The sequence below is a fragment of the Cyprinus carpio genome, chromosome A6, assembly GCF_018340385.1.
Source record: "Cyprinus carpio isolate SPL01 chromosome A6, ASM1834038v1, whole genome shotgun sequence".
In the NCBI taxonomy this organism is placed as follows: Eukaryota; Metazoa; Chordata; class Actinopteri; order Cypriniformes; family Cyprinidae; genus Cyprinus; species Cyprinus carpio.
Genome location: NC_056577.1, coordinates 23,124,076 through 23,150,606, shown reverse-complemented (window position 1 = coordinate 23,150,606; position 26,531 = coordinate 23,124,076). Strand labels below are relative to the sequence as shown.

Here is a 26,531-nt window from a genome sequence, read left to right as displayed (position 1 = left end):
AAAACATGTTTAACAATCATGCTAGCACTGTTTAGTCTACTTAGTGTCAAATCTTGTGTAGTCATGGGGAACTGTTTGAAAAATAAGCTTTGCTGTGGAAAAGTTGCTCAGTAACCACAGAGAGCTTCACATGATCTGCTGTTATATAACAGATTGTTTTGGAGCGTCTGGCAGTGCTCTGAAAAATAAGTCCACCAGTGTTAAAATCTTAAATCAGTTGCCTGTGGTCTTCATGTCTCCGATCTTTCAACATTCATACTGCAAAAAAGAAAAAGAATATAGGTTGAATATTACTGTACAACAGTACTATTTATCTTTAGAAAGTGCTCTGGGAATTTTGTTAATTGTATATTTTGGCTCAATTGTAAACATTTTCTGTATTCTACAATTATGTAACAGTCTTTGCAATACTTTCAGGAGGCCCAGTCTGTTGTTTCCTGAAGCTAAAGAGGCAGTTTTTAATCAGTGACCAGTGATGTTACCACAACAATCAATGACACTGCAGTGAGTGCAACTGATGGCTGCTGTTTTCTTAGGCTACCGAAGAAGGAATAAATTTGTAAATTTAATCAGTCTTTGCTCTCACTAACTGCATGATGATATCCACCACTTTTAAAATAATTTAATTTAAAATTTTATGTTTTTGTTGCTTAGGTTTTGTCATGATATGTTAATAAACCATTAATAAACACCAGAGAGAGAGAGTGAGAGAGAGAGAGAATTTTAATTTTTTTTTTTTGTCATTAATCTCTTTCCTCCATGTCATCCCAAACCCGTAAAAAAACTTCGTTCATCTTCGGAACACAATTTAAGATATTTTGGATGAAAACCGGGAGGCTTGAGACTGTCCGACTGCCAAATAAATAACAGTGTCAAGGTCCAGGAAAGTATGAAAAGCATCGTCAGAATAGTCCATCTGCCATCAGTGATTCAACTGTAACATTATGAAGCGACGAGAATACTTTTTGTACACGAAGAAAACAAAAATAACAACTTTATTCAATAATTCCTCTCCTCTGTGTCAGGATACATTTTTTACGTCAATTTACGCTTTGGTTTGAAAGACAACAGCGCAACAGTGCAGCGCGGCTGTCATTTTCTTGATATTAATGTTTGGCAGGCATCTTGGCACACGAACGGCTGCAGAGATCCAGACTGCCAGATAGCCATTATCTACATTAGCAGGTTGTGCAGTATGTTGGATCTTCAGTATAGCCACTAATGGATTGAGTGGCTTCTTGGTCTATTATCTTGTGATGCAGTCACTATTTTTGTTCCCTTTTCTAAAAGATCATATGACGTCCCTATCTCTTTGCATTAAGTAAAAATAACCAAATAATAATCATGAAATAATGTTAACATTTTTAAAAAGCATTCAACATTGAGAAATTTTATACTACATTCATGTTCAGGTACACTGCTTTTAGAGACAAGATTAATAATAATTATCCAGGTTATGTAATTTTTTTTTTTAATGAAAATAAACCCATGAGACCCCTTTAATCTCATTAAATTTTAAATTACAGTGAATAAATTAAACAATTGCTAATTGACTGGTAAAAGACCATAGGGCATGTTATCATGTGTTTTTCAATTACAGAAGAAATGGCAAACTCATTAACACTGAGACAAAAGACAACAATTCTGGTTACAATTCTGTAATTAATGGAAAATGGTTTCAGCACATCAAGTGTAAACAGTTAAGAAGAAAAAAACCCAGAAAGAACAAAACATAAATAGTACCTAAAGATCTGTGCCTGCAGAGATGTGTGAACTTTTGAGTCACAAAACAAAAAATTGTTAGCACATGCAATACGTTGTTGCATACAGTAAATAGTGGTCATGACATAATCAACAAGTCTTGTCTGATTTGTTTGTTTGACCCCTTGAAAGCCCCACCAATAGACTTCAACCCAGTTTCAAGGAAGACTTCAAGCAAAAGATTTGAATCTAAATACAATGTTCATGTAATTCTTTATAAAACCATGCTTGTTTTATATGGAATGTTAATTTAAAGCAATAGTTCACCCAAAAATGAAACTTCTGTCATTATTTACACTCCCTCATGTCTTTTGAAACCTGCATGACTTTCTTTCTTGCGTGAAACAGCAAAGGAATTATCTTGCAGGATTTCAAGAAAGACATGAGGGCGAGTAAATGATGACAATGTTCAGTTTTGGTCCTTTTAAATTAACTGTCATACAACAGTTTAAGGGGAATAAGAGCCATTTTTTGACTACTTTTAAGGTGTCTCATGCATGAGTGCTGCATTTTTAAGAAGTTCAGGTTAAAAACATGACTCTATAAACTGCGTTCTTTTCCATTATTATTTTCATAATTTAATTATGATAATGGCATGAAAGATAGTCCATCCCGGTGAATGGAAAACATAAGCAGCACAGAATCAAATAATGATTGAATAATGAGCACCATTACAAGGAAAGCACACCAGAGCAGTTAGTAGACACGTCAAACAGTTGCAAGCATATGCAAACATTTCTTATCAAAAACACACAAGCAGCGCCATGACCATCTGTTGATACAAGCTTAATGACAGCTCTGGCTGTGAATGGAGTCTCAGAGCTGAACACATGGTCTTACATCATAAATAAATGTAAAACTTGAAATACATTCATGAAAACCTGCTGTTTGTAATGCAGACTTGCCACACTTCATAGCATCCGTGATTTGGCATCTGGCATTAGGACATTCACAGGTGGGTTATGATCTAAAATGATTTGCTGGTGGCTTCATATGCAAACACTATGTGGCAACTCTTATTGCCTGTACATATATTATAAATTATGATTATGATTACAGATAAATCACTGGTGTTCTGTAGTTCCACTTAGAATGGCCAAAAGAAGTACTGACACTTTGCACACACACACACAAAAAAAAAAAAAAAAATTATGAAAGTCTTTGCATTAACATGAAAGAATCAATTCCAAACTCATATGAGTTTCTTTTCCCTGTGGTACATTTATGGGTACATTTTTCCCATCTCTACACAGCAGCAGCAGTTGAAAACGTATGAATAGATGTTTTTTTTTCATTTTTTTTCATGACATTACAAAGAAGAGTGACTGGAGCTTCAAAAGGGACTATAATTTCATTAATTATATTTCCTCTGAAGACATACATTAGCTTTGTGCGATGAACAGATGTTTTTATTTTATTTATTTTTTATTTATGCTGCTTTCACTTTAACCTTGAAAGCTCTCCTTCAAAAATAAAGCCAAATGGTTTTCTAACGGCAAGTAAATGATGAGAGTAATATAATGAATATACCTTTCTATATGAAAGAAACTCAGATGAGATGCCTTTGGCAACATTAATACAATGCTCTGAACAGTTTTATTGTAGACTTTGAGCCGCTGTGGAGTAAATAATAATGTCACATAATTCATACACTGAAAGCACTGAATGGCCATAAGTCAGATGTTCATTATCAGCTCAAATGCTTTGACAATGAGCTGACAGGAGACCTGCTTTTGTAGTCATGGATACACTGGAACTTTTAATTTGACAATGAAATATTATGCAATCATCCTATTTTCCATTGCCCTATTCAGCAGCTACCCAAGCAGACAACAGCAAGTTGAGCACAACTAGGCATCTGACGGTGCAGCCTGAGCCACGTTCATTTCACTATAAATTAAGTCCCATGTCAGAATCATTCATTTTACTCCGTAATCACTGACTGAGAGCATATGTCAAATGTTAAATCCATTTACAAAAGTATTCCGGTTCCCACTGACAACTATACACTTTTGCAAATACCACACAATTTCCAGAGCGATCAGAAATCACAGTTTTCTCTGATGTTTCTCTGAGGTTATTATTTGAATTTGCAAACCCTCTTTTTTGTTGGAAACATAAAACTAGCAATCTCTTACTCCCTTATGCAATCTTCCAAATGTATTTACTAGTAATGGCACCTTTTCACATCGACTGATTTGATAGAGCTCTGACCTCTAGGAAAATACATTACATTGTCTCTCCCTTTTTTCCCAGACACTGGTGTTGTATCTTCCTTGCTCGTTTTCTTTTAATCGGCAGGGTGTAAAATCATTGGCACAAACATTTCCAGTGTCATGGGGATTTAAGCTGGTTTGAAACAAAAAGATTTTGAAAATATTTTCCTTTAACAAATTACTGATCATAATTATTCTTTAAATACAATTTGCCTTTTCCTTTTAATATTGTATAATAAATTACAAATGTATTTGCAGAGTGCCATGAATATAACCTGCTGTTTAGCATAATTGATGATCCATGGGTCTTCTCTATAGCAATAACTGCACCGTGCAAACATATAATATGCTAAGATGATGTTCAGTCACACACGGTAGATGCATAATTACAGATGTACAACTCAAGGGCCCAATTAGAAGAACTATTTCATTCATCCTTGCCAATAATTTATGTATGTTCAATTAAAATTCAACAAACAAAAATTACTGCACGCTGTCACCAGTCATACCACTCATTAAATATTTCTCAAGTCAAACTACCTCAAATGTTACATAATTTACTACTAAAAGGATGCAAGATAAAAACAGAACAAGCTTTAATGGCCTCCTGACAACAACTGGTATAAAAAAAGCAATTTCTCTGTTGAAATGGCCTTCTATTTGAATTTTAAAGTCTTTTGGTTTATGATGGCAATTGATATGATCAAAAATATTGCACATAAAAAGATACAGAACCTTGAGGCACTCGGTGTGTCGAAATTTGGCTATTAAAATGAACACTCCGAGTGGACAGTTCCAAGGTCAGAAAGTATCTCACCAAACTACTGAATTAGTTTGCACTTTTACATTTACTCAGGAATCCAACTGAAAAACTCAAGCATGGAATTCAATTAAATGCGCCCACGGTTACGGTTATCAGCATCAAAATGGGCTCTGCAGACTTGGCATTGAGAAATGCACACAATACATCTACAGAAGTTTAGGGTTTACAAGAGATTTTAAATTGAGCCATGAGGATGAGTTAGAGAAATGTATTTGAGACCATTCAGTGCTTTGCTGTACAATAAACTGCTCTGAAATGTCAAATAACAGACCATAAATTAGTCTAAGAAATATTCCTTCAATTTCTTCTTGCAGTTGGCAGGTGAATAAAAGGATTTTGCTATAGTTTAAAATAATCATTCTCCATGGGAGCTGGAAAACATCAGTTTATTATTTTGCTTTTGTTTATCCAAATCTAATTTGCTAATATTGCTGTTGTACATGCAGGATTCCCACACAACAATTCATTTCCATTTGTAACATGCATGAAACTTTCAAATGTTTCCATGACAGTGGGGAACCCTGCAAATGTAATTATTTCAAGGTCTTGCCATTTTGTTTCATTTTTAAGGTTGTTGAGTAACCATGAATAAAATCTCTTTCAATGTGTTGACTGTGACAGCGACATGAGTGACACGTGTGCATGGTAACATGCTGACATCACCCTATATCAATACAATAATCCACAAATACATCTGGAAAATGTCCAGTTCATTATTATTCTAACAGTGGGTCATTGGAAAATTGTTCAGTTTTTATACCACTATCAAGTCACTGGTCCTCATTTCCCCCATTCAAGTTAGTGTTCTCCATGGTTAGGGACTGTTTGTGAACATTATCATTCTGAATGGCCTTTTTATCCAGGGCGCCTAGAGGACACTGCGTTTCCTTCTGCGCGTTCAGTGAGCACTTGGATACTGCGCTGGCCACCTGGCAGAACTTCCTCAGGAGTATCTCTCTTAGAAGCAGGTAAACCCATGGATCTAGAATCTGATTAAGCGAGGCCAGACGTATGGCTGTGAGAAAGAAGTTACAGTCCATCTGTAAGTCCTGGGGTGAGAGAGATACAGCAGCAGAATTGCATTGATGCGAGGATGTGTGGGTAGAGATCATCTTCAACATAAGGATCTGCAGAATGGGAGGAGACAATGGCTTTATTATATGAATATTGTTTTCTTTAAAATTAAGAAAAAAATATGCATCTGCTTATAGACTTATAAGACTGCTTAACAGATTTCTGTAGGATTCTAAATGGCAGTTATTTGCTAAATTTACACCCTTTCATTTTTTTATATTCTGTCTAATATCACGTTTTTACTTACTAGTAAAAGTTCCGTACTCTTAGTTCCAGGCAATGCTATATTATAAATATTATTTTAAAAATAACTTTAATATATTGATATCAGTTTATATTGGATATGTACTGACTAAATGTATTTTCACTATTTTTACATTTAGATGACCTTTATCATCATCTAACTCCCAATATATAAAAACTTTAATAACTGTCTTTAGCATACCTCAAAATGAATTTCAATTTTTCGTACTCTACATGATAGCATTCACACTTAAAATTACTGATTACTCATTTTTTCGTGTGTTATTTTTTTCTAATTCATTTAGGCAAAATTGTATAGAATTTAAACATCTGCCATTTATCGCTATCGGCCAACACCATAAGTTTCAACCCATTCTACAAAATTCTGTTTGTTTTTTCCTCCCACAGTCGGAAAATATGAATTTGCAGAATCATGTGGGCCTAGTTGTGAAATGCCATGACTGGGAAGAAATGGCATTTTTAGAAAAGGTCAAATCATACCAGCAACTCTCACGATTGACAAAATAGTCTTTTTTGGATAGAGCCTAGGGAAAAATCCCAGGGTAAACGGTAACTAATCTCAAATAACTGCTCAAAAACATACATAAAATACAAGTAGTGGCCCTCCAACATGTACAGATCTAGTCAAACAGCCTGAGTTCACCCTTACATAAGAATTCATTTATTCTGTTTAATCCAATTCAGATAGACAGGCTTTTGTAGCTGAGCACACTACTTTTGAGCAGGAATGACACCATGCATGCGTTCATCTGATAACTACAGCAAGTGTATCTGGCAAAAGCTGATATGATACATACCAGTAGAGGTGACCAGCATGTCAACAGCACACACATAATGCCCATCAGCTGAATAACAGTCTCTGTTGTTAACCTCTCCCATTGCTTGGATGACTGGGTCGAGGTTGCCTTCGTTTTGCAACGTGTAACCAAAGCACGGATGGTCACAACATTACACGACAACGTGACCAGCAAGGAAAATATGCCCAATGCTGCAAATGTCGTGGCAAAAAACGTATTTCCCGTTACGTTCTTGTCACCTGTACTTATGAAGCACCAAGTCCCTGGCCACTGCAGTGTGTACTTTCCAACCCCAGCAATGGGCAATAAGGCAAATAGCAAAACCAGGCACCAGATGAAGACCAGAACCTGCTTGGTCACGTTGGTTTTCATGTAGTGTGAGTACCAATGAGGAGCAGTAATGGCCAAAGTCCTCTCAATGGCCATGGCACTGGCTAAAAAGAGAGGACACAAGCCAAAAGTGGTCATGCACACCCCAAAGAAAGCGCAGAGATTCCCCGAAGGGTCCACGCGTTTCCATTTCAGTTCTGCTCTGTACACCGAAATGACAATCGGACTTGTGAGCAGTTGGCCAAAAAGATCAGTTAACGCCAACGAGCCGATGCAAAGGAGAAACGATTGCTTCCTTTTATTTTCCTTTTTTCTGTATGCGCTATAAACCAGCAGCATCGCGAGAGTGTTTCCGACCATTCCAGTGACCATCATAGTGATGGGGAAAAACACGGACACGGTGCCACAGCTGGCGCTCTTGCCCGTGCTGTCCTGTGAAGATTTGGAGAGGTTCGAGTCCCACATCATGGTTCCAGCGGTCAGGTTTTGTTGGAGGACATCTGAAGACTGACATTTAGATGTCATCCTTTTTCAGGGAGGGTGTTCATGGCCACAGTAGCCCTTTGAAACAGGTGGAGTCCTCCGCGAAGTCTGCTTCACTTTGTGCGCTCGTCTGTCCGAGAGCGCGCTATAAACACAGAGGCGGGACTCTTATGGAAATGTAAAACCTGCTCAGAAAGACAACTGAAAAATAGTGCAAGATACACAAAGAATATCTTTACTTCAACACAAAAGGAAAATGTCGTTAGATAGAGTTACGTGTCGTGCGAGAGCGTGAAATTCAGCCAAGGATAACTTTAAGCGCGTGTACGGTTTATTTTTTTAGAGATGGGATTAACTGAACTATCGCTAAACGTTAAAGCAAAACAGTAATTATTTTTGAGTTAGGCAAATTTCCAGAGAAGGGATAAATAATAATGGTTCAAGTTTTATTCAATGATAATCCTCCACCATCAGCTCACAGACGGTTTGGAACGCAACAAGTGCCACCTAGCGCACGAGAAACGATCACTTCAAATGTTATCAGTAGCCAGGTTTCCATCCAAAGTTGCGAATTTAACATGCACAAAACTGGAATATCGTATAAAACATTTTTGAACAAGCATCCTTTCCATCCAACAAGTCAAAAAGAACAGAATTGTCACTTCCTGATAATCTGCCACTATAAATCACTAAGAAAAGGAGAATATAATAATTTTCATTTATAATAAATGACTTGCGCCTCACAGAGCAAGCAGACTAAATACAATGAATGCGGTCATTGCTCTCGGAGGTGGATGCTGCTGTTTGGGAATGCAGTCATGTAAGACATTTCTGGGAGGCAATCAAACAGAAATACTTTGATGAGAGAGTTTGCTCGTGCATTTTCGAATGGCCATAACAACATTTCAGATGCTGTGGAATGAGATCGGTCCGGTGGTTACTCAGGTTTTGCCGTCCCACAGCGCAAAGTCACATAACTTTTTTTTTTTTTTTATAGCGCTTGGAGGATTTTATTCGCAAAATGCATTTCCATCTCCCATTATTCGCATCAACCCTTTTCGCACAAGTAAAAAACCACTTCAGGCAAGCATATTTATTTTTATTTTTTTTGCGAATTAAGGGATTTGTATTCGAAATTGGGTGTTTCAATCACTCGTTTCTCATGGGATACTTCAAAATGCGCATTAAAATAGGGTGATGGAAACATAGCTAGTGACTGCAGCGCAGGTGTATTTTTGCTCATCAGCAAACCTCATAAAATGTTATTCCATAAACTAGACATGGAAGAAAACAAACTGAACAAATGCTTTAGATTAATGTATAAATTTACAAACATCAGTAGAATTCACCACAAGCAACAGTGCGGGACTCACCAGCCTTTACAGTTTTTGCTTCCAGTTTCAAAAAAAGTCTGTTTAAAAAGGCACAGATAATTAAAGAACGAATATTTAGGGGAAGAAATCTCAAACAAGGTATCACGCAATGCAGCAACTTGAAAAAACAAATAGTGCAACAAATGTTTCAGATTAACAGGTGTTTATTCATGTTGGTTACACATATGTAATTATAATGAACAGTAAAACATTTTCATATTTTGTATGTAAGAAGGGGGGTGGTGGGTTGGTGTGATTATTTCACATGTTCCAAATTTGATTTGAACACAGAAGAGAAAACCAAAACAGTAATTTATTTTATCAGTAATTTGAGTTTGTCTATAGTTTCTTAGTTCCACAAATGATGAATCATAAAATTAAGAACCAAGACAAAAAGGACAAAATTTTCACATTTCATCTGTCTTTACAGAAGAAAATAAATCTCTACAAGCATATAAAAAAAAAAAAAACATACTTACCTTTAATGCACAATTAGACAAGGCAATCTTACACCTTTGAGGCTCTCTATTAGATGCTGGCATTGCTGACGTGGTTAAGCTATCAACATTGCTTGTGAGGTGTTTCATATAGAAGAACCATAAAACCAGCTATTTTTTTTTTTTTATAAATTAACAAATGTTTTGTTAATGAACTGGTTGTCCTGATGACAATAATGTCTGACAATAGATGAATACAACTATTTCTGCAATGTAATTTGCATAATTTCCCATCAAAATGGTTGATGTCCAGAAGATATGTGCCATTCAGTCACAGACTTTATGTTATTTTTCTATAAACCCACTGACACTACAGACTTCACACCTTGAGTTATACTGTCAAGAGATTTGGCTAGATGTATTAAAAAAAAAAAAAAAAGGCAGAAACCTTTCGTGAAGAGGTTATGTGAACAATGTGAATTCAAAACAACTGAGTGTAGTTGCAAAAGGCCAAAAATATTGGAGTTAAAAAAAATAAATAAAATTTTTTCCAAAAAAACCCCCATGCAGTTCTAGAAAGATTAGTTTCTTTTGTCAATCATTTCTGTTTTGAGCTTGAGCCAGAGTGGGATGATCCAGATGAGTCTCTGCGCCTACAAAGAGAGAGAACAAGACAAAGAGAAACAACAAGACCATGACCGATTAAAAGATTTGGTTCTTGAAATCAAAACAAAGCATAAAAAAATGTATTGTACAGAGAAAAGCACAATTTTGTCACATTGTTTCAAAAATGTACTGTTATCACTGAGCCCTGTGTATAATACAGAAGGACGCCTGGTATCCAGGCCACCATGTGTTACACCAAACCTTTCAGACGAGTGCGATCGTGCGCGTCTTTTTTTGCGGCCACCAGAGGAAGACCTGGAACGACTCCTCTTCTGGCCTCCCTCAGGCGATGACGAAGGGGAGCGAGACCTCTTCTTTGAGGAAGCAGAGCCCTTTCCTGATCTGGAGCTGGATCTTTCAAAGGGGATAAATAAGCATTCACATGAAGTCAAATATCATTACAGAGATTTCTATAATAACATTATCAAAGGGACTGAAATGGGAGGAAAATATCCACCCACATCCCCCGAAATACTACAGTATATACTACAACTTCTGAAAAAGACCAAAACTGCATGTCTGACCAACTAAACTTTCAGCAGAACAAAGCTGAAAGTGTCAGTACACCTTAAAGCTCTAATTGCCTGTTAGGTGTTACCAGATAAATGGAGATCTGGGACACTGAATGAATAAACAGCTCCAAAAGAGCAAAATTTTCTAAAAGCACAAGAAAGCTCTTGACACCTATGCTTAGAACAAAAAATCCTGTTCAAACATTCCCAAAGAGATAAAGCTACATCTCACTGCTCCCCACCCTCATTTTATTAATCATTTGTTTTACGGTGATCAAAAGTCGACTTGTGTTCAGACTTAGGACAAAGAGTTCACTACAAGCAGTGGCTGTTCAAACACACTCTTTCCTGGAGAGTGCATGTCACCTCATTCACCTGGAGTTGGACCTGGAGCGAGAGCGAGATCTGGAACTGGATGAGCTCCTGGACCGGGATCTGCTAAACACCGACATAAAAAACAAACGAACCAAAAAAAACAAACACAAAAAAAAAAAACACCACAAATTTTTTCCAATAGTGTTAAGGACCTACTGATGAAAACCCAAGAAAAGTGATTATCAAACAATAAGTGTTAAAAAGATCAGCTTAGGCCTTTTAAAAGGCTTTAAAACACTTTCAAGTTGTGCTGATGGCATGAATTACTTATGAATTGAACAACAATGAATTGACATGATCACTTTCATTAAAGAACATCAAGTTTAAAACTGTCAATCAAAAGACAATTGAAAAAGAAAATATATTTAAAAACACTAAACGAGGCAAAGAAAATTCAACATTAAAACGATTTGAGCTGATACTGACATTTGCCTGGAGTTACCCTTGACCTGTACCCTTTTACCTGGACCTAGACCGGGAACTTGAACTGGACGAGCGAGATGATGAGCGTGAGGAGCCGGAGCGACTCCCTTTCTTCTCCTCGCTAGCATCCAAATCGTACTTGGACAAATCTGCATCATCCTCATCATCATCCTAACAGCATAAATAACAAAAAGACACCAAAAACTGATGTTCAATTATCTGCAGAAGCTCGAAGGGTTTGTTCACACTACACCCTATTACAATTCATTTTTCATATCCGATCTTTATGACTGACTGTTTTAATCATTGTACAATCGATAGTATTGTTAACTTAGTTAATAAAATTCATTTCAAACAGCAACAAATTGTAGGACCACCAACACAAAACTAGTGAATACAATATCTTACATCAAGTTTGTATTTTGAAAGATCTCCATCTTCATCATCTTCATCGTCGTCATCATCATCATCATTATTATTATTATTATTTTTTGGTTCCTCTTTCTTTTCAGTGTCCTTCTTGCTTTTTCCACGATACTTCTTTTTTATGCGCCCAAACTGTCCAGAAGACAAAAATAATTTTTAAAATTCAAGTTTCTTTAGTATGTATAGTGAAAAGTGCTATACAAATGGAATAAATCTGATCTTAATATCAAGAACTGTGATCTGTGTGCACTGACTTCATCGTACTCGCCATCAGACTCCTCTCGCTCATTGTAGACTAAATTCTCTCTCTCATTGAACCCTCCACCATATCCTGTTAGAGACATTCATCCAGAATATGACATTAAAAAAAAATCCATAACGCTGTAGTGAATATGCAAGATTTTTTTTTTTTTTTTTAAATATACCTGTCCTTTCCTCCAGTTTGGCATATTTAGGAGTGTTACACATGTTGCACTCTGATCTTCTGGCCCAGTTTACATTGCCACATCTAGATTTAAAGCAAGAACAAGTTCAGATATTAATAACATTGGTATATTACAAGGGTCTCAAACTCAGAATGAGAAGGCATTTTCCAAGTTATTTACAAGACCTGACCGACTTGCAATAGTGGTTTGAATCATTGAGCATCAAACAAAAATTGGCCTTTAGTTTGGATGTCCTTTCAGAACTAAACAAGAAATGGGGTGATCAGCCTCAGAAAATGAGAAAAAATTTATTGTATTTATTCTTCTCTTAACTAGCTTATAGTCCAATATGGGTTGGATGAATTGGAGAATGTAAGCCAGTAAAATGCAATTCCGGTTCAGGATGGTCATTGTCCTGCAGGGTTTAGCTGCACACATGGTTGCAATTTTCTAGCAATTCTGAATACCCTTCAAGTGGAGCTAGAAATATCTTGATTATGAGTTCCAAGCAAATCAATGGCAAAGTGAAGTTGTTTTTACAAGTGGGAAACTTGGAATTCTAGATGATATGCAAGTTGTGATGTCGGAAAGGATGTGTCAATTTGAAACATGCAAAAAAAACAAACAAACAAACAAAAAAAAACACTCATCTATAATATAGACTATAACTGTAATCCAAATATAAAGTGAGCCTGTAGGGAATGGTGTAAAAATGTAATTTCTCAACTTTCACAGTTTGCTTTATGTAACAAATTTAATGTGAGAGTTCGTTACAAGGAACACTTGATTCAAGCTGCACTGACACTAGACTGAGCATGCAAAATTAACAAAATCAGATGCTGCAACGGTTGTATTATGATGTCACACTTAATGGCGTCTTTTTAAAATGACAATTTAATATAATACATCCAAAATGTAAAAAAATATGCAATCTACTCCACTTTACTGCAATCCTGCAGATTTAAAGGGGACCTATAATGCAAAATTCACTTTTATGAGGTGCTTGACCACAGATGTGTATCCACAGTGTGTAAACAACCAGCTATTAATGGTAAAAATACACCCGCTTATTTTTTATAATCCCCATAAACAAGCACTTGCATATTTACCCTACTACTAGTAGATGGAGCCCCGCCCATGATTGGTGATGATCTGAGTGAGCCGCACGCAGTCTGCCATGTTTATATCATCGCTAGAGCAGCTAGTGACATGTCTCAGCTAAGTAAACATTTATAACTGTTCTGTTGTTGGCTTTAATAATGAACTTAAGAGTCTCCATAAACTCCCGGCCTCTGAGCCACTGAGGATGCAGTGGATTCATTTTATTCACCTTAGACTTAAATTACATCACAAGATGTAAAAAGGGGCCTAAAAGGTCAATTTCAAAGTTTGTGTTCAACTTTAAATTGTATCAGTCTTCTATTGCTCACATGTCTTAACATCATACAAATTTGCAGGGCAGAGTTCACCAAACTTGAACTCTGGAACACAGTGAAATTCACATGAGCTTGTTTCCTGTGTCCAGCATTCACGTCTACGAATGGAAGTCAATGGAACAAAAAGTGCCATGTGACTGAACCTTCAGAGGTACGAGTTTCCCAGATGCACTTGAAGACGGCATTTGGTTCGATTTCTCTAGTGTGTGTGGATTGGGGATGGAGCTAAACTCTGTAGGACAGGGCCTGTCAAAACCACAACTTGCCATCCACACATTCAATGTTAAACAGGAAAAAGTGGTTGAATTATAAGAAGCATTACACAAAAAGATTTGTGACATGTCTTATTTTTTACATCAACATTTTCAAGTGAACCAACCCCATTCATTGCGGTTCATGACAGGATATCATTACACTGTGTACATTTATACTGCACCATTAAGCAGGCTGAACAGCATGGAGTTCAAATGAGAAGTAAAATATGAAGAAGTCGGAAGAAACGGTTTCCTTTAACGTCACTGAAACAAATTTAAAAGAAATGTTGCCAACGTAGAAGGGTAAGAATGGCTGCAACATTTCAATTCCTCACACTGAATTAAACAGATACTTGCGATATTAATAATTATGAATGTGTTCATAATGCACAGTGAAAGTGTAATTAAGACATTTTATAGCAATACCCACGTTTTGCACTGCCAATCGTTGGCACTGAAGAGACCTCTGCTCTTCTCAGCCAGAGTCTTTCCAATCTCTGTTCCCCCGGCTTTCATCATCTTTGCTTCAGTTGTTTTTTCTGTTTAAGGAAAATTGGCTAATTAGTTTAGACTAATCATGACAAAGTACTGTAAGCATGGTGCATGTACTGATGCTTCTTTTGTGTGACACACCCCTAATATACAAACCATAATGATTATACAAACAATTATAATCCACTTACCCCTGCCACACCTGTTACAACTCGTTCTTCTAGCAAAGTTGACATTTCCACACCTAAAATATTAAAAATGTAAAACTTATGTCTCTAGAAATTATAAGCATCATTCAACATTCACGCACACAAAGAACAGGCCTGACATTTTCAAACAATAATGAGACGTTCCAGTGCTGCACAAATTAATATAGATGTTTAATATAGAAAACCCCAAAAAACTTTCACATAGCCCAAGGCATTGCAACTACCTTACCAATGAAGTTAGTTAGCAGTCTCGTGCACATAACTGCTGGCTAGATAATTGCTTAACCTAAGAATTATAAGAATGTAACTCAAAAAACATTTGATTACCATTGTTTCAGTGGAAAGAAATTAATATAGCGTTTAATTTTATTAAAGAAAATGAAAAGGAAGCGTTTAATAGCGGTTACAGGCCCATTCACACACAATAGCCGCGTGCTACAGCTAACAAATGCTATGCTAACAGAAGCGTGTGATCTTCTATCATCCAAAATTAATTTTCCCAGAAGGTTTAACTGCTATGTAATGCAAAAATATTCTTATATGCATTATTGGGCTTTTGAATAGACCATTATACAGCAAGTCCTACTTTTTATCGGGACAAATCCAGTCTCCGTCGCTAACGCGAAAACTCTTTGCCGACATGTTCGTCTTCTTAGGTGCCCCAGCCACAAATCCGCCGGAGAAAGGAAGAATTCCTTATGAGTACTGATATGTATTTATTACACCAACTGTAGCGTTTGAATCTAAAAGTACGGCAAAAACAACACTTTACAGAGTATGAAAGAGCTTATGCAGAAATACGTTTGCTACACCGAAAGACACACGGGTTGTGTCTCATAATCTAATTGGCTCCCTACCATAAGTAAGTTTCGCACATGATAGGCGGAATCCAGACGCCGAGTGATGCTGTCTGGACAGGCGGCTCACCTACTCACTGATCATTTTATTATGAGCCATTTATTTTTCAGAGGCCTAAAATAATAATACAATGTCAATATAATAACAAATAAGACAAAATATTTTGCCCAAATGCAGTATCGACACAGTAGTAGCTATATTATTCTGTATATGCACATGCTAAATAAAACTAAAGACTGATAATTACAACCACATACGCAACTATGAAACAAAACAAACTACAACCATAAATAAATAAATATAAGATATTATTTTCAATTAGTTCATATGCCCTTTTTTTTAATTCAATGCCAAAAGAAGATATAGTCTAACCTAATAGTTACATCGTACACACATACATTATTAGCTGCCAAAAAGTTACATAAATCTCGGTGCTTTTAAAACATTCCATGTTTTCAGCATAAATCTGTATAACGTACGAAATTTGTTTAGCAAAGATTTTTCATGTAGTATGTGGTATTTTTCTAACAAAATAAATTATTGCATAATTATTATACCGTCTAAAATGACATTCTAAAAATAAACAAAACACATCAAAGACACAAATGTCGATCATACACACAGTCTTCTGTTAATTTCTAAATTCATATTAAGTAAATATAATGATACAACAAACACAAAATAGTTTCTATTTCCTGTGCACAAAATTCACAGGTATGAAATGTTAAGCTTAAATCTTTCCAAAACATGCTGTATAAATATAGACATTATTTAATCTCTTTAAGCTTTCACTTTCTCAATTGCGATTTAAATGTGTCCACTAGATGGCAGATTGTGTTCATCACACAACAGTCTGGAGAATTCGTACTTTTGGCAGCATCAACTGTCTGTACTCACTAAAGGCTTGTTCCCATGTTAACATTTACAAATGCATCACATAAAAGAGTCAAAATCACAGACCTACATGCCATTGCCTTATGTGAGGAACATGCAGATATCCACAGACATATGGTGACACATCTCTGAATCTTTCCTTTCAAATGCTATGCAATGCCTCACACGTTGTGCCAGCATTTTGCAGACCTTGGTTCGGTTCGGCATGAAGGCACACGCGTTGCTGGGCCAGATGGAGTTGAGACATCTCTCCCACGGCGAGTTCTCAGTCCTGCAGGGACTAAGATAGGACCCATCCTTGCTGGTGCTCACCAAGCTAAGCCTGTCCTCCATTCTCTGCCAAACTCATGCTGTTTCAGAGGTCTCTCGCACAGCTGGTGCATTGCTTATGAGTCAGAATGCCCACATTGTTTTTCAAGAGGAGGTGTTTAAAAATATCTGATCTGATCCATTTACATAAACACGTTTTTGGATGGACAGTTTTGTTGAGGAATGTTACATATAAATGTTAAATAATTGAATGCAAATATGATGTAAATGGCAAAGCCTTAATGGCAGACTTTATTTAGCATTTACTCTTTTTTTTTAGCTTGCACCCTTACATCAGATCGACTTCGTAAAACAGCACCAGCCAAGAAAAGATATGTAAATGTATTAAGATTAGCTTTCCTTTCTACCATGTTTGTGTATGTGTGCATAAAAAGGACAAATAGACATTTCTGCAGGAGCTCATTGAAATGAAAACATGAACTTGGATTATGAATAATACATTTCTTTATCAGTAGAATCACGAGAAAGAACACACTCTTCTGAGAGAGTGTTTTTTTTTTTTTTTTTTTTTTTTTTTTACTTATTAAAAACTCAAAATAGTCCTGCAACACTTTTCGGCATCCTCACGCCTCCCCTCACCTACTGCTTTTAAACAATCAATGATAATATGTTGTCAACAGCCATGAGTGATTATGTACCAACAGCCATAATCTCTCATGGGTGCAAATTAGTCTTTGGGCCTGCAAATGTCACTGTCCAGTCTGGTGTTTTGTCATCCTTGGGATGATCCACTCAGGTGCTTCTTTGACAGTGAAGGGTAACCAACGGAGGTTTGAGTCCCTATATGAAGCCACCTGGGATTTCTGTGTCTGACAGATGGTGGAAGCTTCTCCTGATGGAGAGGGGTTTGTGTGACTTTGACTCTTTGGTTTAACATCATCATAATAAGCTAATAACGGAAGCTAGTATTCCCCTACGCACCAATACAAGAAATGATTTTTCCTCGTGCAATTCAAGGAAGTTTATGTGCAGCTGCTCTTGTCGAATCACAGGCGAGACAGCTGAAAACAGCAACAGATTTTTTGGTTTGCATGAGTGGACAGTGAGGTGCTGTCAGCTTGCTGTGCTCTTATGTAAGAGGAGAGGAGTAGCTCAGGAAAGCTGGCTGCCAGCTGTGATGGTATTTGGATGAGAACTCCTGCCTTGTCACCTCATTGTAATCTTTCTAATGCATATTCATTGTCAATGCATGGGAGCACATCTCATCAGGTCCGGTTCTAAGGGGGTGCTAGAGGGTGCTAATCACCCTTTAACGAAATCAAAAGCTCCCTCAGTAGAAGCTGTATTAATGACATTTTACTGAATATTTGGCAAACAATCCAGTGCATTATGGTTTGTGCTCTGGAGATCGATTTCTATGTCAATGTGTTTTTGCAGCGTTGAGCAATGTTGCCAATCACGGACATATCTGCTGATTCACTCATTCACTCCGCTGAAATCGCCAAAGTTTTTGTTCTGGTATTGTGACACGAATCATCTCATTGTAACTAAAGTGTTGATGCGTTGCACAGCGTAGATAACTTTATTGATAATAACATATCTTTGTGAGATCATGATGAATCAAGATGAGTACAGCCTTTAAGTGATTATGAGTGCTCTTTGTGCCATACCAACGGACACACACACACACACACACACACACACACACACATATATATATATATATATAGTTACAGCACCCTTATTAATTTAAGAAGCACCCTCAGTGATTTGATTCTGGAGCCAGGCCTGCTTCTCATTCAGAAGGTCATCCGCAGTGGGGCTCCATTACAATGGATTTTTGTGCATTGAATAAGTCAGAGGGAGGACAGCAACACTGGATAAATATTCTCATCTAGATGAGTGCTATCATGTCTTCATTTCTCTTCTCAGAGGTGACCTCATGCTCAAAAGCTGAACGGATAATAATGTCATGTGCAGTGTAATGTAAAGTAACATCGTATAACATAAGGCATCCTGCTTTAACATAATGCTTGTGAGGTGAGAAAATTGCATGTCCTATGTGAAAACAGTACATTATACAGGAAGGTGGAAAAAAAAGGTGAGCTGCCATTTAGATATCATATCTTAATATAACAGGACGTCATGCATCCTAGAGGTAACTAAAATATATAGTTTACTCAAAAATGAACCTCTTGTTATAATTAACTTACCTTAAGTTAAGGTAGTGTTATACTGTATTATTAACTTTTGTGGTGTTTTTATTTTAACAGTTCTTGTCCTTATTGGCTTTTATTTTAGTGAAAATAATGAGCAGTAATTCATCTTTTAAAAATGACATAAAATGGTTATTGAGCAAGTACCGTACAGTACACATCAGCATTCAAAACTGTCTCCTTACCTTATATCGATTCACAGTGGAAAGCTTATGATAATGATTCATAATTTTTTGGTGTCGGGTATGATTTCACGGGAAATTGACTTCCTTTGTCTTTTTAATGCCATTAGTATTTGCATGGTTACATCATATCTGTAAACAGAAAGAAGAAGACAATGTTACTATGTGGAGGGTTTGTAGCTTGTTCCTACAACAGTTGCTTAGAATTTAAACGTGTCATCTCGATAGCTGCTTTTAATCTGTAAAGTTCTGAATGGTAGTCATCGTAAACTTCAAGGACATCCCAGTGACTCAATAGGTAGCTAGCTATCATTAGCGCACTTGTTTGTTTGATTCAGACGGGTATTGAACTTCCTTGGTTGACCTTTTTCTTGTTCTTCTCATTTTGCTATGGCCAGTGAGGTAAATGATACTTATTTTCAGCTAGCTATGTGTGTGTGAGAGAGCATTTCTGCTCTATGATCTGTGTGATCTGATCTGACTGAGCAATCGTTAGAACTAAATGCCAGTAACATGATTTATTTTAAAACATTTTTTTTTTTTTTTTTGGTCAGAACAAAAGCAGCAGATCTGTTACTTGTTCAGAGGACATTTTTTGGGATATACTGTAGGATGTGTGTGAATGTACAATGTATATGTGTGTATATATATATATTACTAGTGGGTGCAGGACACTATAGTAAATGTATGTAAGTGAGGATAGCAAAATAAAGTAAATTGTGACATATTATACCCCAAAAATTCTTCATACAGTGGACTACCAGTAAAATTTATTAAAATTTGGGACCAAAAATTATTCAGACACTTTGACCTGACCATGTTTTCCTTAAGTGTTATCTGACATTATCAAGATGAATTTGTTCTGACACAGTTTAACTCTGAGTTCTTTTCATATTTTATTACATTGTTCTAAACTATAGTGAATAAACTGTGACAATGTTTGGTTTGACTGTATATGCATTTATATATTTAATTTATATTACATATTTCATATATACATATATAAACATTTAGATGCCATTTTATGAGCCAATCACATAGACACATTTTAAAATGTCTAAAACCACAAAACTACAATTTTCTGTTATAATATTTTTTGATTGTGTGTCAGTTTTTTTCATGACACCCACTTGTAAAATCCATCCCCATTTGATAGCCAGAAAAATATAATGTGAAGAGAACGCTCCCACCTGTATAAAGCTATTGTTCTACAATCAGATCTAGTGTCACACAGATAAAGCATTTTACAGAATGAAAGGCAATCTCTTATGACAACATGTGCCCTCGTGCCGGTGAGACTGAGCAAAATGCAATATCCAAACCCCTCGTTCCCAAGCAAGGCCAATGAATCGACTGCAGTCATAATTCAAATGTTTCTGTCAGAGCTGTCACACAAGTTCTTGTGTAATTGGAATGATTCACTTTTGGGAACCACTTCAAAAAGAAGTGAAAATCGATACAGTGGAATATGAAGCATCCTCACTCAGACAACTAAGAGAACACACTGATGCAAAGCCACCTCCTTCTCTCTTCATCCATCGCTCTGTCTGGTACAACATATGTTTGTCAAATCCTCAGTTCTGTTTTAATGAGTTTTCATTTGAATGATTCGCTGATATTACACTGAGGAATATTACAGTGACACTTAAAGGCTAATGTCATTTAGCAGCAGTATTGTAATCTCAAAAAATTAATTTACTGTAATTTTGCATAACAATCATCATAATGTGTATTTCCTGAAGTCGTTCAGTGAGCACATTAACCTGAATTAGATTCTGTACTGCACATTATATATTGAACAGTCCGTTCATTAAATGTGCCCTCATCAATTATGTAAACCATGCATAAAATCTTTGTCTCTCTTCAATCAAATATGAAAAACAATTTGATTATTTTCCTAATTTAGAATAGATCATTTTAGGGTGAAGTTGCATCGTCTGAAGGTTCCCAGTTAAGCCTTTTTCCCAGATTGGATCATCATCTGATTCCGACAGGGCTAATTCAGTCAGTGATAAACGTGATAGGTGGGAATTTGTCCCATTATACTGACAACACTTGATAAATGCCTTGTAAACAGCAAGTCACAGCTGTTAATGTATCATAATAATCCTAGATTAGGAAGAGCTGGCTAGGCCAATCAATGCAATTAAGCCCTGACAGAGCCAGCTCATCCAAATGGTGCTTGCGGTCACATGCAAATAATCGCAAATGCACGTCATCTTAATTCACAGTAACAGGTTAACACCATAAAATACCATTTTAAGAGGTCCAGCATCAAATTTAAATTGGCGCTGAGACATGCCATCAGAGTTTCTGGCAAAGCTGTCCTTTAAAACCAAATTACATGTGACATTTTAGGGTGTCTGACCATTGGGTCGCCAAGGTAACTCTTAGCTTCATTTCCACTCTGCATAGTCATGCCCCATTGAAAGCCATCCAGAATGTCTCCTTCGATTCATATCCAAATCTTATTTTTAGCTCTCAGGACATTTAACTGATGTTTCTGGAGGAATATCTCAACTCCCCTGCAGTCTGGCTCTGCCATTATCAGAGTGATGGTCAATTGAGATGATCAATTTGCATAATGAGGCGTTAAATTGGAGCCAGTTTAGCCACCTTCCCTGTATCCAGCAGCTTTTACTCTGTGGATGGGGCATGGAGGCAGACGACAGTCTGGTTATCCAGCACTGGTGTCAGTCTGCTAGTCTCCTCCTTGAAAACTACTGCTACTGAGGACCAAATGACCACTATAACATATTAACGTAATGGATGAAACTGGCAGCAAATTGATTCTCTTGTGGTCAGCAGAATAAATCCTTCACTCCTGCTTTGAATGCAAGACACTCACAGAGTTAATACATTCAACAACCTAGATGCTTATCAGTATCATACTTGGATAGTGTCGGGTAATTGCTTTGAAGAAGATCATGGAATAAAAACACTTCTTAAACTTTTGATAAATATCTTCATATATCTAATTAATATTCCCTGAGAGCTCCTTAGCGATAACATCATTAATTTTGTAGACTGTTAAACAGTGAAAACATTACGTTAACCTTACTAAGCTGGATAATGCCCCGCTGGTGCAGTTGAGCGTGTTGACCCCTTAAGATGCCACTGCAGAGGATTTATAACAGCACATCAGTGACACTGTGATTGATGTCGGCACAATTTGAGGGACAGCTGGCTCACGATAGACCCATCAGTGTTCTGTTCCTTGTCATCTCATACAGCTGTTGTTAAGAGATCTTCTGCCCTCAACACATACAGTACACTGTAGCTCCTGGACGTGGAGAACATATTACACATACACAATGCCTTCTGCATGGTTAACAGCATCAGTGCCACCACTGTATGTATGCAATGACACTGCATTAAATGTACACCTCTACCATGATTTCCCATAATTGAACAATGATTAATAATGAATAAGTTTGCACTAAAATGTAAAATCAACACATCGTCTGAATGTTTCAATTTATACAACAAACTTGTGGAGTTTCATCTCAACAGATAAGCTAAAATTCATGTTAAAGGTATTTCTAATATGTTCAACCTTTTATAGAAAATAGCATACTTCTACCTGTTGAGACATGCCTTCACTTTTATAGACCCATAAGAACTGTGTTTGTGATGTTAGAGTTGGGGGAGGTGTGACGCTTTGCAAAAGTTGTTGGTGAAAGATCTGCTAGATATTGTAGCAATACCAAATTTGTAACTCAACTCGGTTGTCAAGTCAATGGGTGCTTTTCAATCAGAAGGCTGCATTCCTAGTAAGGCTTCATATCTCGGCTCCCATGTCATCAAGCCACATCGAAAGATGTCTTTGTAGCCTCGCATCCTTCACTCGGTCTCTTTTGAGGAACACATCAGGTGTATCTTTCTGTTAAAAAATGTTTAATATAAAGTATTCTTCAAATTATTTACTAGACCATCTCGTTTAATGCAGAGCTGGACTATAGCCTTGAAACCTCAGAAGGACTGGACTTGGAAAGATGCAGCCTTCTGTTTGAGAAGCACCCAGTGACTCATTGAACTGAGAACTGTCTCTGTTAATAACCCAAGAACCGTTGAGTAAGCTGAAAGTCGGTTTTCATAACTTTTCATTAAAACAAGGAAAAATCCTTTTAGCCAAGATTGAGTGAACTAATAAACTGATTGTGGCACACATTAGGACATAAGTCATCACAATAAAATAAAACATATTCAAAGAATGTTAATAAAGCAAAACTTATATTCAAAAATCCATATATATATATATATATATATATATATATATATATATATATATATATATATATATATATATATATATATATATATATATGGATTTTTGAACAAGTTCATTGAATTGATAGAAAAGAATCAGACTTACAGAAAGCCCTTATATGGATATGTTTGGACATGCTTTATGCAAATTACAAGCTCCATTATGATCTAATTCTGCACCTGTTAATGAAGACTAGTATTGAACAATGAAAATAGTTTAATTAAGCATCACCAGTGTTCAGCATCATACATATTTTCAAGTGGAAATACATAACTCTGGACTAATTAGTAATCTACCAACACAGTAATGGTAATCCTGTGGATCTTATGAATAATATATGACAGAATCTTCAAATAAGGCATAATAATTATACAACACTTGATGTCCCAGTATTCCTCCTTTCTTGTCAGTGCATAATATATACGTAGACATGTTTGTTCTGAAATGCAATTTAGAGGAGTTTTTAAGAATTAGATAGCTGTGTTTTACATGGACGTCTGAAACATAAGTTTCTTTGATCAAAGCAACGAGATGAGCAGGGGGAAAAGCAATCTTTGAACGGCAGGTGATTATGTAAAGGTAATTTTTCCTGTGATTTGCAGCTCTAGCTAAAAAGGAATGACACATACATGGTTACATGGAAGTAAAGAACATGTGGTGACCTATCTAGAATCTTGTGTTTGTTCCTCTTGAAACACCTTTTGCAAACCACAGATAACATAAAAGCTGCCATGGATGTTTGTACAATGCAAGAGTATCATCAGCAGAAAAGAGAAATCAATTATTCTAATACGGCTGAATGCAAAAATTTAATAAAAAAATTAAAGCAGTATGAGGAAGGTGAATCAAAATATGATTATGATGTCAATAAATGCATTTTGTTTAAAAAATGATCATATTTTAAGACAGTTTGATATTTCAGCAATATCTACATAATACAAATCTTATCTTAGTCTTCAAAATGTCATATAGATATGGTAAGCATATAAAACCCTGCTGTCTAGTATCTAAAATATGCATTATGTATTAATATTGTGCATTTATCCTCAGTGCATCTTCTACAGTAAAGTTCTTAATAGGAACCTTTTTAAAAATTCATAGTCATTCTTTTCATAAGAAGCAATTCTTGTCATTAGCAGAATGGGTGTTTTCTTCAAAGACAAGTTCACAGAGCAGAAAGCCCATGCTTTTTTTGTCATTTAAAAATCAATGAAGACTGTGTTGTGTTGGAAGTTGCAGTTTTGTGTCTTGCTTTGAGGTTTTCTTCTGCATGAAAAAACTCCCCTGGTGGAAAAATTAATTCCTCTTTCTGAATCAGAAAGAGTCTTCAGACCTTCAGTCACACAGTCTGTGGTGCAACGTGTAATGAGGACGCAAGGTCGTTTTTGATGACGAAGCCTTCAACCCACGATCCATTAGAGTGACTGCTCGAGGTGATGATGAAAACATCAAAACCCACAGATACCAATAACATCCTGACTTAATGAACCTCACAGGTACAAGTTTGACTCTCTACAGCCTCAATTTAAAGCACAATGTTTGTAATACTATATATATATATATATATATATATATATATATATATATATATATATATATATATATATATATTCACACAAAAATATAAAAAAAATCCCAAACCTGCAAGACAATCTCTCTTCACAAAAGGAGACATTTTAAATACGTGGTTCATGTTTTCTGTGCAATTACAATTATGGTTGCTGGAGCTTTTAAGCTTTAAAAAGAATTCAAAGGAACCATAATATAAGTCTGTATGACTCATGCTCTACATTTCAAGACTTTCAAAGTCATAGGATAGCTTTGTGTGATGAACAAACCTAAATAATTTACTGAAAATTTCCAGTGGTTTGTTAGCCATTGTACATGGATCATTGAGTCAGTGAGTTCAACTTGACAACCAGATGAACCAGATCAAAGGTCTGAATAAACTGATTCCTTAAAAAGAGCTGATTTAAAAGAATGATTTGTTCATGAATAGGATATCTAGTCTATGGATTCTCAAGAACGTGTCAAACAGAGTTAAGGTGGATGTAAGAATTTGCAGATGAAATGCGTGTTAAATGTCTGTCTCACAAAATAAAGCTGTCAAATGGCTTCAGAGGACTTGAAATATATAGTGCATGATTCATATGTACCACTTTGATTTTTGCCTGGTTTTTTTTTTTTTTTTTTTGCAAGTTTGGAAGAGGGTGAGTAAATGACAGAATATTCCTTCAATAAATGCAGGCCCCGATCCAAAAAGGATTGGTTGCACTAGGGGGCACTATTGATGCACCCAGTATTGCTGATCATCCCATCTCTACTGGGGGAACCACCCCTTTCATCTCCAACTAAGCTTTAATATCTTATTTGATAATGTGTGAGTGTTCATTTAAGAAAGACACACACAGACACTCTATCCTCAGCAGGTTTGATGATGACATCAATCTTTATGCACTATTTATTTTTAGCACTGTCATGCCAGCCATTCTGATGAAAAAATTCACATAAAGCAATATAATTGTGAGTCCTCATTTTAAAAAAGGGCTTGTGAGGTACAATGAATGTGTGTCTTTATTTTACGTTGCGTTTAAGTTGTTCAGTGACTTCGGTTAGGCTGCTAAAAAACATTAGTGCTCTTTAAGGAAACATCTAAATATGTTGCTATTTCTTTGTACAATACAATAAGTCTACTCATGCCAGATTGTGCACCAATCTCTGTATAATAGGCCAGTGACCCACTTCTCACCCTTTTCTAATGGCAAGTCATTTATCTTTTGTTGTCATGCTCACTTCATAAGAGAAAAAAGACCTTATGAATGCTCTCTGCCCCAAGTGCCTTAATGCAGAGAGCAGCAGTTGACATGCAGACACCCGTGGTAAAGAACTCCAAGCAACAACAAAGCTATCGTGGCTACCACGGATATCCCTGGTGACTTTTGGAGATACCAACTTGGGGCAAAAAGCTGGCATTTTTTTCAGGATGAACAGGGCGTTGGTGCTTGGTGCGTGTCTGTTTCTGTGATAACAAGACAAAAATATAATAAAACAAACAGAAGATGCTC

General features: G+C 36.4%; 2 protein-coding genes across 8 annotated transcripts; both read right to left on the bottom strand.

The window, feature by feature from the left end:
• Positions 1–2,313: 2,313 nt before the first annotated feature.
• LOC109077167 (prostaglandin E2 receptor EP3 subtype-like) lies at positions 2,314–8,253 on the bottom strand. Its single transcript, XM_019092776.2, has 2 exons — positions 6,936–8,253; positions 2,314–5,927 (listed from the first exon to the last, which is right to left on the bottom strand). The coding sequence occupies exons 1-2, from the start codon at positions 7,788–7,790 to the stop codon at positions 5,571–5,573; spliced, it is 1,212 nt and encodes a 403-aa protein (XP_018948321.1). The 5' UTR covers positions 7,791–8,253; the 3' UTR covers positions 2,314–5,570.
• A 1,014-nt stretch (positions 8,254–9,267) lies between these two features.
• LOC109077169 (zinc finger Ran-binding domain-containing protein 2-like) lies at positions 9,268–16,890 on the bottom strand. 7 transcript variants are annotated; one of them, XM_042758494.1, is made up of 10 exons: positions 16,718–16,885; positions 14,759–14,811; positions 14,506–14,614; positions 12,386–12,468; positions 12,215–12,291; positions 11,943–12,092; positions 11,575–11,705; positions 11,112–11,174; positions 10,426–10,578; positions 9,268–10,211 (listed from the first exon to the last, which is right to left on the bottom strand). In XM_042758494.1, exons 1-10 carry the CDS (start codon positions 16,822–16,824, stop codon positions 10,157–10,159), a joined length of 981 nt encoding a protein of 326 aa, XP_042614428.1. In that variant the 5' UTR covers positions 16,825–16,885; the 3' UTR covers positions 9,268–10,156. The 7 variants fall into 7 exon arrangements, with proteins under 7 accessions (XP_042614428.1, XP_042614429.1, XP_042614430.1 ...); XM_042758495.1 differs by having other exon boundaries at positions 11,112–11,171; XM_042758496.1 differs by lacking the exon at positions 16,718–16,885 and adding an exon at positions 15,363–15,673 and having other exon boundaries at positions 11,112–11,171.
• Between the last annotated feature and the right edge of the window lie 9,641 nt (positions 16,891–26,531).

What these genes read in the sequence shown, in the direction of transcription:
- LOC109077169 (XM_042758490.1), bottom strand. Translation starts at nt 16,824, where the DNA reads ATGGGTCCTATCTTAGTCCCTGCAGGACTGAGAACTCGCCGTGGGAGA. An exon ending in TTGTAACAGGTGTGGCAGGG is followed by an intron (nt 14,615 to 14,758) that starts GTAAGTGGATTA and finishes TTCCTTAAACAG; the next exon opens with AAAAAACAACTGAAGCAAAG. An exon ending in CGCTCCAGGTCCAACTCCAG is followed by an intron (nt 10,579 to 11,111) that starts GTGAATGAGGTG and finishes CCCCTTTGAAAG; the next exon opens with ATCCAGCTCCAGATCAGGAA.
- LOC109077167 (XM_019092776.2), bottom strand. Translation starts at nt 7,790, where the DNA reads ATGACATCTAAATGTCAGTCTTCAGATGTCCTCCAACAAAACCTGACC. An exon ending in CATGCTGGTCACCTCTACTG is followed by an intron (nt 5,928 to 6,935) that starts GTATGTATCATA and finishes CCCATTCTGCAG; the next exon opens with ATCCTTATGTTGAAGATGAT.